General features: G+C 39.5%; 1 protein-coding gene across 34 annotated transcripts in view; it reads right to left on the reverse strand.

The window, feature by feature from the left end:
* Window positions 1-15,388, reverse strand: part of LOC134225499 (patronin) — a 303,747-nt gene that overhangs the window by 165,079 nt on the left and 123,280 nt on the right. For all 34 annotated transcript variants that reach the window (XM_062705624.1, XM_062705622.1, XM_062705621.1 and 31 more), the window contains 2 exons: window positions 1,132-1,443; window positions 833-921 (listed from right to left, as the gene is read on the reverse strand). In XM_062705624.1, coding sequence (XP_062561608.1) covers window positions 833-921; window positions 1,132-1,443 — 401 coding nt within the window. The remainder of the gene's footprint in view (window positions 1-832; window positions 922-1,131; window positions 1,444-15,388) is intronic.

Raw genomic sequence — 15,388 nt, forward strand, 5'->3', positions numbered from 1 at the left:
GTCCATTTCGAAACATGTGCTGTGCACAGCCAAGATATTTAACAATTATTTCCAACTGAAACGTGTCTTTTCAGTAAATATGCATACAAAAAACTATCATTAATAGAAAAATTAAGTCACTTTAAGCTGGGGTGCCAAATATATCCACAATATAATCGCTAGAAATTAAAATTTTGGTCCTCAAACATGACCATTTTGTATGAAAATCAGCGAATGCTTTATAATTATTTCCGGGGGTATATTCGGTCAAATGGCATTCGTTCAAACGGAATTTAACCAAATGACCCCAAACCAAACAGCACAAAAAACAGACATGTTGCCAATTCGGTCGGTCGAGAGTGAACCTAGAACTAGATCATAAGTCTTTTGATTTTATAGCAAAAACGATTGTCTTTTCTGACGCTCCTGATAGGTATTATCCGTCAAAATCTAAGAACAGAAATCCGATTCTATAATTTTAAAATTGTTGAATTATTTATACTGACCGCGAAATAGTGATAATTTGCGTGCCCACCTATTCTAACTAGCAACACGAATCAAAACTTGTTTTCGAAAAATTCACACTGCATTTTATCGATTTGCCTAACACACAAACGCAGCCATATTTCATCCCACACACCAGCAGCATGCTAATAAGAGTATAACTCGCCGGCTCTAGTAAGGCCAGATCAATATTTGTTCAATAAATTTCGTTCCGTCGATTTCATTTGTTATTTCAATATCTCGTTGTATTATCTTGGCGAACAAAAAAAGGTGGTGTGGAGGTCGCAGCGAAAATACCACACGTCGTCAACCTCACCCAGTGCGGGCCATCAAATCGTTAGACACTTACCTTTCCAATGCACTGGAAATTCTTCCACTGGAAGCCACTTCTTTAGCGTACAACACCATCAGCGCTTCTATCACAGTCATGTGGGCATTCTGGAAGAGCGAAAATAAAAATGATAACCGTCTGTAAATCATGCTCTCCACAATAAAACAGTCACAATTCACGGGTTTTGTGTCGAGCCGTTCGTGCGGGAAACGGAATTCCCTGGCCCCGTTTTGCTGGTTGATAGCAACAGCAAGGTCAAGTTCAAGGACGACGGAATTCGTTTCCCATTTGTTCAGCAGCGCTTTTAGGATACTTACAATTCTAAGAGGATTCGTTTGAATCAGAACGGTCTCGGTGAGGGGCAGGTCCGGAGATTCGTTCAGTGGCACACCCTTGCGGGACAGTGTCTGCAGGATCGACCAGTGGTTTAGGCTCTGATAGTTCGGGTCAGAGTAGATGTTGCTCAGCACCTGGCAGTAGATGGAGGCATTGCCTAGCCCGACGACGATCTGCGGCTTGAGGTGGTCCTGTCCCTCGTGGTCCCGGTAGAACGGATCCTTGAGGAACTCTGGAACGCGGTTGTTGTACGCCTTCGACAGGAGCCACTTCACCGAGGCGCGCTGTTTGGCCTGCAAAGAACGAATGGAAGTCGGCATTAGTTCCGGATCCAAGGTTAAGGAGGGGGGTGGGCGTGATAAATTGATTTTCATCACCATGACATAATCGCTTTGTTTGCTATTAACCATGATGGGTCTTCTGTCTGCTAGCTTGGAAGGACATTCTGCTGAACAGACGCGACGACGACGACATCGCCAGCGGAACAGATGACAAAACACAAACGTCGATAACAATGATGATGATGTGACGCACACGAACAAAGATCCTAGGAACACCGTTTTTCCAAAGGATAGCAACGACACAAGTGTATGAACCCCACAGATAACAGATGGTGGAGAAAAGTGTGACAAGGCTATGAGTTCTTTTCCTCGGTTTATGTTGGAGCCGGAATGTCGTTGGCTGACTTTGGTATGAGAAGGGAAACTAGATGGAAGTTGCATGTCAGAACTTAATGTGCGTGCATGTTTAACGAAGGACTTTCGAAGTACATATGCGAAAACATATTCAAAACATGATTCACCACTAGAGATAGTTGTAAAAAAGATAAACTTTTGCGATCGCGTTAATCTTGAATTTAGGAATTTTCTCGAAAATGATATTTATTGTAAAATTTGTTTGCAGTAACATAGATATATGAATAAAAACGTGTTAGCAAAATGGTAATATGGAAATAACAAAAAAACGTGGAATCAAAGCTGACTCATTCTTAACTATTTTCCCTTTACGTGATTTTTTTCCTTTGAAGCATTTTACCATGCTATCTTCAGTGCAGCGTATCTAAACCACAAGAATGCTTATCTTTGCACACGAACCAATTGGACAGGTCTGATGCATCATGCAAACCTCAACCACAGACCGCAAATCTATGGAGTCAGACTACAGTTTTAGATGCATAAATCAATCATCCTTTCCCTCCCGACCGACCTGATATTGCTCTCATCAAACCGGTAATCGTGCAAAGGTGAAAGGTCGCACCTTCCACCGTGACTCGCCTGATATTTATTTATTTTTTGCTTTCCGTGATAGTTGTTTATCACAAAAACCACACCAGCACTAAGATTGACCACCTGCGGGCGCAACCCTAGCCCTGGTCGAGGCCACCACGCTACAAAAAAAATCGATTACGCAGTTCACGCGCTACCGTTAATTAGCATTAAGCATGGGAAATTCGTCGGTTGATGCCCTCACCGAGCCGTTTCTCGCCTTTGATGGCTCGTGATAGTGGGAAGGAAACCGGCAACTAGTTGACCCAGATTTTTGCTACCACTGACTGTTCATGACTTTGGCCGCAGCACTTCACTAGTTCGATGCTCGGCGCGGTGACGACGGAGCTGGTTTAATGAACTTTTCTATGACGATGTATGACAAGTGGCGACGACGACGGCAAAAACGGAACCGATGAAGCCACCCCACCAGTCAGTAGAGACGTTGTGGCGGAAGACCAGAATTCATTTGACACGAAACTAATTACACTAAAAGCTGTTGAACCCCATAGGTCCCCAAACTAGACAGCATACCGGGTGGGTATTCTCTATTGATATAAAATGTTGCGTGGTGGGACGGGGTACTTTTTGTTCTTCGATACAAGTACAAGTCGTACAGGGTTATTACAAGAACAGGGGTTTTGTACTTGTTGCTGGAATGGAGCACAATGCTAAACAAACATCACATTCCAACCGTCGAAGGTCAAAATGTGTAACGAAAAACTCAAAGGTGCAGCCCAATCGGGTTGTAAGCAAAGGTGACGTAGGACCACGTAGCTATATTCTTCTCATATTAACTCTCTGTCTCTCGTAATGCGGGTTCTGAAAAGGACATTTTAACCAATATACACTATAAAGATTTGATTTACCAGTCTTTTGTGCAAAACACAACAATATAATTCACACAATGTCCCTGGGTGATGGTTTTCATCAGTGTTTCTGTTTAGTGCTTTGGAGAAAATTCCTCTCATACCAACTATGTTTTGTGCTGAATGATTGTCCGGAAACAAATAATGAGCCATATAATGAATAATCATCGTATGGCCATCGTCAGCAGTCTTAAAGTGATTTTTTTTCTGTAAATTGTGATAAATCATCGAGTGGCCATTGTCGGGAGCAAGAGAAATGTTCTCGCCAGATTCGGTCCATCGTTTAGTTCTTGTTAGTGATTGTAAAAGCGCATCAAGACAATCGGGTCTTTTCAGGACCACCATTTAAGAGAGTTTATTTGAAACTAATTTTCTTCAAAGTAACAGAAAATTTAATGACAATTATGGCGTCGTCGGTAGCGGTGGCAGCGGCATCGGCGATGATTGCTTCAGAAAATGTGTTCGCCGCGATAGCGTGTGCAGCCATTCAGCGGCACAAAGTGATTTTTTTTAAACTAGACATTTGATTGATTTGAGCCCTGATTGATCCACCTAGCAGGGCTGGTAGCGACGAATGCCGTTCAAAATAGTGACTTTAGTGACCAACGATGACAAAAAAGTGACCAAATAGTGACTTTCTATTGCAGAAAAAGTGACCAAATAGTGACTTTTGTATGAAGTTTTAAACCATGGATAGACCTACAAGTTGCATTAGCATTGTTATGATATAATTCGTAGATTTCAAACTAGTGTTTTATTTTTGAAATCCTTATCTGGAATGATATCAGAAATTAAGAAAAGGCAAACACAACAAAAGCATGAATATTACTGCTACTGGCCACGCTTATCTTCACCGTGAGGAGGAAGAGGATGGAAGCAAGAGGCCAGCTAGCAATGTGACCATGGTATCATATTAAGGCATCATATTAAGTAACGCACTTAAGGTATCTACCCGGCGTCACAGGAGCAGGTAGTGAATTACAAGTTGTTACACAAAATAATGTTGATAAAAAAATGTTTTTTAATATGAGCTCAAAGTTTTCTGTATAACAGCAAAAGAAAGATATAAAATGTTCTAATTGATTCCTAGACGGTGAACTATTTGGACTCACAAAGCTTATAAATCTTTGGTAGAACCATCTGTTTTAAAAATTTGTTGAATAAACATTCTTTTTTTAGGTCTCACTAACCTATTAATAATGAAGGCGGTGGAAAATAAAAAATAAAGGCATAAATTGATAAAATAGAAAAACTCATCAGTTTTCTTAAAGATTTTTTATGAATGTTCAAAATTTTATTAGTTTGACGTAGAATTACGTCCTGGTAAGATGGGGGGTCATTCCAAAGTTTCAAATTTGGGACGGTCACGAAAAGAGGTCAGGAAGTACGAGCCAATTACTCAGTCGTTTTCCAACGGATTCCGGAGATCTTGGTATGAATCGATCAGCAAACTCTTTTAAATTCTATACAACTATTGTAAACAGTTTGCATTTAAGAGCATTTAGTGCATTTGAAAAATTCAATTTCGACCGCCAACTTTGAAATTGCACTTTAACAGTAACTTGCCTACATTTCGGCTAATAGCCATCCGGTATAAAATGTTGATCAAATTTCGCATCCAGTGTCACACTATAAGTAATTCTACGTTCAATTTACGATCGTATCTTTGATACAATCCTCTACTTTTTTCCGGTAAAATTTTAAAATAAAATTTAGCGAGGGATGGTGACAGAAGATATTAAAATTTGTACCCGCCTAATGAAAAAATAAAAGAAAAATATAATTTTACCTGTAATGAAGCTATGGTTCAATAACAAGTTTAAATGAAGTTTTTAAGATTTTAAGCTCGACGTGGCATTCTGAGGATTTTTTTGAAAATCCAATGGAGCCATGGTCTCTTATTAGAAATCCATAAATTCTAATTTTATTTTCTTTCCTGTTTTATTTTAGACTAGCAGACCCGACGAACTTTGTTTCGCCTAAACTTGATTCATTCTCTGATTAGTTCTCGAGTAATGCAGAAATTCCTATTTCATTGGTATGGGTCCCCCTCTCCCAGAAGGGGGAGGGGTTTCGAAAACCACCACATGCAAGTTTAGTTTCCATTTGCTTGATTAATTCTCAAGTGATAAAAGAAATTGGTGTTTCGTTTGTATGGGAGCCCCTCTATGGAAAGGGGGAGGGGTCTCAAGACATCTTAAGAGCTTTCCCCGGCCTCAAAAACCTCTGCATACAAATTTTCACGCCGATCAATTCAGTAGTATCCGAGGCTATAAGGGTCAAACAGACAAAAATTATTTTTATTTATATAAATATTTTAGAAATTCGACCAATTCATTCACCTCCACACTAGTTTTTGGGTATCTATTCTTAATTGTTGATATACAGAATCTTTTTTTATAAAAATGTGCTATTTCTAAAATAATTTCAATCAAAAGTTTTAAATTACACCACGATGTTTTTAAAGGCGATGTGTTCGCGAGCTTTTTTCATTCGCACATGTTCTTTACAAATCTTACCGGAGTTAGGAGCACTAAATTATAGTAAAAATGAACACCTTCGTTAGCAAAAATGAGCAGCGTTGTTTAATTTTCTTTTTCTTTTTGAAGAAGTCATTTATCAAGCATTTTTTTCTATCACGACTTCCTGCATATGATCCGCAAATCATTTTCGAAAAGCCTGTCTTCATGGACGGTCAAAACACCATATAGCATGGACTTGTGCCAGAATTACTTCTAACATAACTTGCTCTACAATTTATTTTTCGAGACTTATCCCGAAGGGTCGCAAGGCGGATTTAACAATCATAATGTACCTACTTCCTAGTGAAACATTAAATATCATTGCCACATGTGATGAAACTGAGGCTGTTCACTATCTTTGTCACCGGAGAGTATAAGCGATCAACAACAGACGTTATTCTAGTTTCAATACTCCTCAATTCAGTACTCTATACTCGAGGTCAACCATTCGCATTTTAACAGGTTCAATTCGTGAAGAAAAAGATCATAGACGACATGAATCGGAAATAACGATTTTCACACTTGGGACTTCTTTGGTGCATATTTCCCAAATTTTATATATTGCTGCCAGATTCACATTTGATTTGGTTGATAATATAAATGATTTTTATTTTGAACTTTTTTACAATAAACAATGCAAAAATAGTGACTTTAGTGACCATTTTCCAAAAAATAGTGACTTTAAAAATTTTTCAATTCAATCAAACTAAAAGAATTGGGAATTATTTTGATTGTGAAGCAACTTGTACTATGGAGTGTTGACAGGATGGAAGCAGTAGTGATTCGTTTGATATATCAAGCACGGTGCTGGGGCCGAAGCTATTTTGCAGATGAAGCTATTGCGAGGAGGATGTGCAAGGGTTTCGGAAGAAGACGTTGAAGGAAATAGCATTCACGAGAATGAAGTCTTATGAGATGCAGGATCACGGTGAGCTCTTTCCAATTTGTTTACTAGTAAATGTATAATGAATAAAACTAAATGCGCGCTGAATTCAAAATATATTACATATATTTTGAATCCGGAAGTTTGATTATGTTACCTTTATCCATTTGATAAACGGTAGCATAACCAGGCGGGGCTTACTGTTAGTGATAGTGACCTCGGAGTGGACATGAAATACCAGGCACTCTGAAATGGGTCACTGGAGCTGCAGTAGAGCTAGCACTTTCTAACTCCCGGATTAAATCTGACTGTTTTAACAGACAGCTTTCTTCCATAACATCACTGCCAGACAGTGGGGGTTAGTTTGTACACACACACACACACACATTTTCGAAAAAATAGTGACTTTAGTGACTTTTGGATGCAAATAGTGACTTTTTAGTGACTAGACTCAAAATAGTGACCAAGTCACTAAAAATTGACTCGCTACCAGGCCTGACCTAGCGGTGTTTGTGCCTTTCTCGTACATTAAATATACTATATAAATTTAGTGAATATTTCTTAGCGTGTTTTTTGTATATAAATCGTATTTTGGCCATAACTTTTGATCCCATAGTCCGATCTGGCCAATTTTCAATAGGAAACAATGGGATAGGATTCCCCGTCGAATGCAATTTATTCAAATCGGATCAAGATAAGTGCCTAAAAGATGAGTGAGTTTTATTTTGCGCACATACATACACACACGCACTCACATACACACAGACAGACATCATCTCAACTCGTCGAGCTGAGTCGATTGGTATATAACACTATGGGTCTTCGGACCTTCTATAACAAATTCGTCTTGGAAGTGAATATATAGCCTTTTCGTTACACCTTGGTGTACGATAAAAACAAAAATAGAGCATTTTCTAATAGTCCTAGTTTATTAAGTTGCAAAAGTAAGAAGCAACAAGTTGCATTCGACGCAGAATCCTGTCCCATTGTTTCCTATCGAAAATTGGGCGGATCGGACTATGGCCTTAGGAGTTATGGTGAAAATATTTTTTTTACATTAAAATTTCTCACACATTTTTTGGCACTTATTCTCAACCAATTTGCTCTCAACAAAATGCATTCGACGCAGAATCCTGTCCCATTGTTTCCTATTGGAAATTGGGCGGATTGGACTATGGACTTAGGAATTATGGTCAAAATACATTCTTTTACATGAAAATTTCTCACTCATTTTTTAACACTTATTCTCAACCGATTTGCTCTCAACAAGTTGCATTCGATGCAGAATCCTGTCCCATTGTTTCCTATTGAAAATTGGGCGGATCGGACTATGGGCTCAGAAGTTGTGGACAAATTTTTTTTTTCATACAAAAAGTCACTCGAAAAAAACGAGAAAGGCACCATCCCCGCTAGGTGGATTAATCTGGGGTTTTTCTCAATAAGGTGCATTTCCAATCACTAACGACAGCGGTCGAAAAGTTGGAATCTTGAGAATAAATTCACTTACCGACGCAGACGATAGCCACTCGATGATTTACCGTTAAACTGCTAGACGCCATCCCTGCGAATAAATTGTCTGGGGCAACCACCCGCCGACGGCAACCACTATCTGTGCTTGCGATGTACGAGCGGGATTGGTTGGTTCACATATTTCCAAGCTTTTCAACAATTATCGATGATAAATAAATAAAAATCAATATTTTTAGAAGGCTATTTAGAACCGTTGACTCTTCCTTAATCGAATGGTCCTAAAAAATGTAAATTCATCGATAAACGGATGCGATATTACCTTTCAAAGGTTTTCATATTTGCGTGATTGAGTGTGCTTTGGTTTAAAAAACACAGACGATGTCCTACGCTAAAAAAAACAAAATAAACTTAATCGCAAAATAGCATTTTTGAAAAGCTTATTACTCTAATTGTTTGATCTTAAAAGAAGACCCACAAAGTACATCACGCAGAAATTTTAGAATAGAATTCACCTAGGATTCTGAATGGAATCCACTGAGGAGGGTTCTGAACGGAAACCACTGAGGTTTCCGAATGGATTCCGTAAATGATTACTAATTTGTGGGCTCCGTGGCCATGCGGTTAGCGACGTCAACCGTCTAGACGCATGAGTTGTAGAGTGTGGGTTGAGTGAGTGTGGGCTTTCGTAAGCGAAAAGTTCTCTACTGCTAGATGTTAAGTGTTCAGTCTGTGCTACCTCGGGTCGAAGACGGTAATTTTGTCTTTAAATATAATCTCTCAAAGAATCCGTAAAAGAATCGAAATGGAATCCGTCAAGGAGAACTCCCAATAGAGTCCACCGAGGATTCTGAATGGAATTCACCAAGAATTCAGTATAATATCCACCAAAGACTGTGAATGGAATCTATCGAGGATTTCAAATTTCCACTAGAGATTCCGAATATAATCCACTGATGATTCCGAATGGAATATACCGAGGATTAATAATTGAATCCACCTAGTACCTATTCCGAATGTAATCCACCGAAAATTCCGATAAGAATACGCTGAGGATTCCGAATGGATTTCGAATGAAATACGCCGAGGTTTGCGAATGAAATACGCCATTCCGAATGGTACCCGTCGAGGATTCCGAATGGGATTCCGCTGAGGATTCCACCAAGCATCCCGTAAGGAATCCTCTAAAGATTCCGAAAATATACCGCCGAAAATCCATATGGAATCTACCAAGTATTCCGAATGAAATCCACCGAAAATTCCGACTGGAATTCGCCGGACTTCCGAATGGATTCCGCCGAGAATTCTGAATGGATTCTGCCGAGGATTTTGAAGAGAATCCGCTGAGGATTCCGAATGAAATCCATCTAGGATTTCTAATGGAATCCGTCAAGGACCCCGAATGAAATCCATCGAGGATTTCGAATGGAATCCGCCAAAGATTCCGAAGGAAATTCGCCGAGGATTTTAAATGAAATCCGTCTAGAATTCCGAGGAATCCGCCAAGTGAAAAGTGAGAAGTGATAAATAAAAAGTGAGAATTGAGAACTGAGGACCGATGAGTGAGCAGTGAGAGTGGGATGTGACTGATGAGAAGTGGGATGTGAGAATTGAAAATTGTGAAATTATTCCTTATTCTTTCCAATTTCCTTCATTCCTCTTTTTGCTTCCTTTTCCCTTCTTCCTTTACCTATTTCTTTCTGTCTTCTTCCTTATTTCCCCTTAAATACTTCCACTTTCTTCTTTCTTCTTTTTCCTTTACCCTTTCCCTCAATTCTTCTTCCTTATTCCTTCGTCCGTTTTCTTTCTTCTTCCTTTAGAATGGAATCCGCCGAGGATTTTGAATGGAAACCGCCGAGGATTTCGAATGAAATCCGCCGAAGATTCCGATAGGAATGCGCTGAGGATTCCGAATGTAATCCGCCGAGCATTTCGAATGGAATCGTCCGAGGATTCCAAAAGGATTTTATCGAGTATTCCGAATGGAATCCGATGAGGATGCGGAATGAAATCCGCCTAGGATTTCGAATGGAATCTGTTGAGGATCTCGAATAAAGTTGAGGATTCCGAATGGAATCCAAATATCGCGGAGGGAATATTCCGAGGATTACGAATTAAAGCCACCAAGATTTTTCAATGGAATTTACCAAGTACTTCGAATGTAATCCTCCGAAGATTCCGAATGAAATGCACCAAAGATTCCGATAGAAATACGCTGAGTATTCCGAATGGAATTTGCCGATGACTCCAAATGAAATCTGCCGAGGATTCCGCTAAGGATTCTGAATGAAATTCGGCTAGGATCCCTAATGGAATTCTCCAACTTTTCCGAATGAAAACCGCCGAAATTTCAAACGCAATCCGCCGAAGATTACGAATGGAATCCGTCGAGGATTTCAAATGGAATCCACCGGAGCTTCCAAATAGAATCCACCGAAGATTTTAAATGATCCGACGATTCCAAATAATTCCGAATGGATTTTGCCAGTGATTCTGAATGAATTCCGTAAAGAATGTTGATACCACACAAAATGAATTATGGATACCACCAAAAAATCTGACTTTAGGTTAAACTGTCCAAAATCCAAATAATTTTCACCTCGCATTTTCAGAGGCACCAATCTCAACAAAGAAGCAACGAACAACTGTCATCTTTTTATTTTAGCTTTGCTGCGTCGCAGCAAGCGTGGAATAAAAAGATGACAGCTGCTCGTTGCTTCATTATTGAAAGTGGTGCCCTTGAAAACGCGAGGTGGAATAAAATTGGATTCCGAAAAGTTCGTCCTTAAATCCGATGAGGTTTCCGTCTAGAACCCGGCTGCATTTCGTATGAATTTAATTTGCAATGGGTACTCAAAAAGTATGAGAAGTGAGAAGGTGCAGTGAGAAACTCAAATGAAAAGTACAAGGTGGGAAATGAGAAGTGGAAAGTGACTAATGAAAATCGAAAAATAAAACATGATAAAAAGAAAGTGAGAAGTGGAAAGTGAAAAGTGAAAAGTGAGAAATGAGCAGTGAAAAGTGAACAGTGCTAAATGAGAAACTCGAATAAGTGAAAAGTAAGAAATGAAAAGTAAGAAGTAAATAGTAAGAAATGATAAGTGAGAAGAGCTAAGTGAACTTCCATCTTCTTTATTTCCACTTTCTTCTACTTTCATTCTTTTTCCATTTCTTTTACTTTTTCCCTTATTTCTGCTTTATTCTTCTCTTTCCCTAACTTCCTCGTTGGAAAGAAATGAGAAATAAAAAGTAAGAAATGAAAGATGAACGAATTGAAAATTGAGAAGTAAGAAGTGAGTAGTGGGAAGTGCTAAGTGAGAAATGAGAAATTCGAAGCGAAGGGTTAGAAATGAAAAGTGAGAAGTGAAAAGTGAGAAGAAGAAAGTGAGAAGTAAGAAGTAAGATGTGAGAAGTAAGAAGTAAGATACGAGAAGTAAGAAGTAAGATGTGAGAAGTAAGAAATGAAAAGTAAGAAAAGAAAAGTTAGAAGTGAGAATTAAGAAAAGAGAAGTGATAGGTCAGCAGTGAGCAGTAAGAAGTGAGAGGTGAAAGATGAGAAGTGAGGGGTGATAAGTGAAAAGTGAAAAGTAATAAATGAGAAGTGAGAACTGAGGACCGATGAGTGAGAAGTGGGATGTGACTGATAAGAAGTGGGAAGTGAGAATTGAAAATTGTGAAATTAATACTTAATCTTTCCAATTTCCTTCCGTTTCCGTTTCCCTTATTCTTTTACCTATTTCCTTCTGTCTTCTTCCTTATTTCCCCTTAAATACTTCCACTTTCTTCTTTCTTCTTTTTCCTTTACCCTTTCCCTTCATTCTTCTTCCTTATTCCTTCGTCCGTTTTCTTTCTTTCTCGTTCTTCCTTCGTCTTTTTCTTCTTTTTACTTACTCTTCCTTCTAAATTCTTCTTTCTTCACAAACAAGAAACGCGACGCGAGACTGGACACAACACTAATAGTCCTTACAAACGAAAAAAGGCCTTTTTGTCAACCGGTTTCGGGCTCGATGCTGCCCATCTACAGGACGTGGTCCAACTGGTTTCAAAGAGGGACGATTACATTTTTGTACTTGGCACAGTACACGGTGAAAAAGATAGCTTCACATTATTTTTGTTTCGTCAAGTGGAAGAAGGAAGATGATATTGGCACTTCATCTTCATTCATTAGCGGCTGTTCGGCAGCGGCAATTTATGTTTTTCTTACTTCTTTCTGTGTTATATCTCACCACTAACTTGTCAGTAAACAGCATCTCGCTTCTCACATCCCAATTATCATTCCTCACTTCTCACCTCTTGTTTCTGTTTTCCTCACTACTCACTTCCTGCTTCTTACTTTGCAACTATCGTAACTACCTTTTCAACACTTACTTCTCACTTGACATATCTCGCTTCCCACTACTCACTTCTCATGTGCTACTGCACGGTGGTAGGTCATTTGGCAAAAAGTCGTTTGGCATAACGCCGTTTAGCAAAATGTCGTTTGGCATAAAGGTCGTTAGGCATAATGTCGTTTGGCATAATGATCGTCTGGCATAATAGTTGTGAAATCACCAAATTCGGTACTAATGCAAAATCTGGTGAGCGTAAGATGTTTTCCGCCACAAATTACGCAAAAATTATTCTCCTTCGACCCAAAAACGCTTAATACTCTTTGAACTTGTAACATTGGAAGTCACTATTTGGTCACTTTTTCTGCAACTGAAAGTCACTATTTTGTCCCTTTTTTCGTCAGCTTTGTTCACTAAAGTCACTATTTTGAGTGGCTTCGGTCGCTACCAGCCCTGCTAAGGAAGAAGGGATCATATCTCCCTTTGCTTCAAACCGAGCAAATGCCTGAATTGAAAGAAAGAGTCATATAATCTTTTACTTTCTGCAGGGCCAATGTATCATGCGCAAAAGGGATCACAAACTTCCCTTGCCAGAAACAGAGTAAATGCCTGAATTGAAAGAAGGAGTCATATCCTCTCTTGCCTTCTGCCGGGCAAATGGATCCTTCAAAAGAAGGGATCATAGCTCTAGTTGCCTAAAACCGAGCAAATACCTGAATTGAATAAAGGAACCACATATTCTTTTGCTATCTGCCGGGCAAATGCTTCCATTTACAGAAGGAATCGTACCTTTCCGTGTCTTTGAGCGAGCAAATGCTCGAATTGAAAGATGGATGAAAGCATATCCTCTCTTGTCTTCTGCCGGGCAAAAAGATGGTAAGTGGAAAAGGCAGATATAGAAAACAGCATCTCTCTAATGATGTTTAAAAGCGACAATAATTATAAAGAATTGAACATATTTCTAGATCAACATTTGAAAGAGGGCGTAACAGCCAAAATTTATTCCTTCTGATTCTTCGTATACATATATAGCTATATATGTGGACGAAGAATCAGAGGGAATAAGTGATGGAAATGTCACCTTCTACGGGTCCTCCAAGGGCATCTCATAGGTTCCAAGAGTGGCCAATGTGGTCATTTATCGATTTCAAACGCATAACCATCTGTTTGGTGAAAAATCATGACAAAAGAGCTGTCGCACGGCATATTTTGGTGTTAAAACGGAAATGTCCCATTCTACGGGTTCCCCGAGGGCATCTCATTGGTTCCAAGAGTGGCCAATGTGGTCACTTATCGATTTCAGGCGCATAATCATCTTTTTTGTGGAAAATCATGACACATGACACGGCACGGCATATTTTGGAGTTAAAACGGAAATGTCCCTTTCTACAGGTTCCCCAAGGGCATCATATAGGTTCCAAGAGTGGCCAATGTGGTCACTTATCGATTTCGAGCGCATAATCATCATAATCTTCTATTTTGTGGAAAATTATGACGAAAGAGCCGCCGCATGACATATTTTATTGCTAAAACGGAAATGTCCTCTCCTACAGGTTCCCCGGGGCACCTTGCATGTACCAGGAGTGGCCAATGTGGTCACTTATCGACTTCAAGCGCATAATCATCTATTTTGTAGAAAATCATGACGAAAGAGGCACCGCATGGCATATTTTGGTGCTAAAACGGAAATGTCTTCTCCTACGGGTTCCCCGGGGGCACCTCGCATGTACCAGGAGTGGCCACTGTCGTCGGAAGCCCTCTCATGTACCATACATTACCGTTTTAAGAGAATCTATGAAGAATTAGCGATCGAAAGGCATATATGGAGCAATTTTTATGCTCCCCTTACATGACCGACAAGGTCCTCGTGGAAGTCGTTTCCCGGTGGCTATTGTCTCCAGAACCACCATATCACCACATAGCCACAAAATTAATGAGTTTATCTTTCGAACGGTATTTACTTTGTAATTCGGGTATAATTTGACTGTTTTATAAGCATTTACATTTCTGGGTCAATATGACCCCAACATCTTATTCGTAAGTTTTTCCTAATATCCGAAGAAGGTTAAGCACTTCCACAGTTATTAACCTTCCGGGACTCGCACCGTTGTAAAAAGTACAACACCTTAAAAAAAAAGCTCGCTTGTCGTTCACAAGATAGGCGGGGCTGCATGAGTGATCCAGGACCATGCGAGTCCCGGAAGGTTAACTGCGAGGTTTCTAAGCCAAGTTACCATTTTTGCATTCGAATATCATGAGGCTAACACGATGATAACTTTTATGCCCAGGGAAATCGAGACAACTTCCAAACCGAAAAAAAATTTCTAGACCGGCACCGGTAATCGAACCCAGCCACCCTCTTGCTTTGTAGCTGAGCGTCTTACAGCACGACTAAGGAGGGCCCACTGCAAATAATACGCAATGATATTCGCTAAGAAGTCAGTATGAAATTCTTGAGGGATTTCGGAAGGAATTTGCAATCCTCGATAAAATACTTTGTGAAAGGTTCTTGATGGAACTCCAGAGATGGAATACACACAGAAGCATTATACACCCAATATTTTTTTACACGCTTGGTATTCTGTCAACCTGATTTTTCACAGCATTTTAAATACCACCTGAGTTTTCATTGATTTGGTGTGATTTTTTTCATGGGGTTAATTATAGTTTTATTACCGCTCAACGTCGTAATCAACTTAAACCCACCCGTGTAAAAAAAAAGAACTGGGTGTAATAGCATTCTGCATACAGGATTAAACGAAAATTTGGTATTACTCGAGCGGAATCTGATAGGAGTTCACAAATAGTCTTCTTCTTCTGCATTGACTTCTATTGCATCTATCAACCTGAACATGACATGACAGAGTAGCGTTCGGAAAGAATCACGATTCGAGTCCTCTTCTC

The sequence above is a fragment of the Armigeres subalbatus genome, chromosome 3, assembly GCF_024139115.2.
Source record: "Armigeres subalbatus isolate Guangzhou_Male chromosome 3, GZ_Asu_2, whole genome shotgun sequence".
In the NCBI taxonomy this organism is placed as follows: Eukaryota; Metazoa; Arthropoda; class Insecta; order Diptera; family Culicidae; genus Armigeres; species Armigeres subalbatus.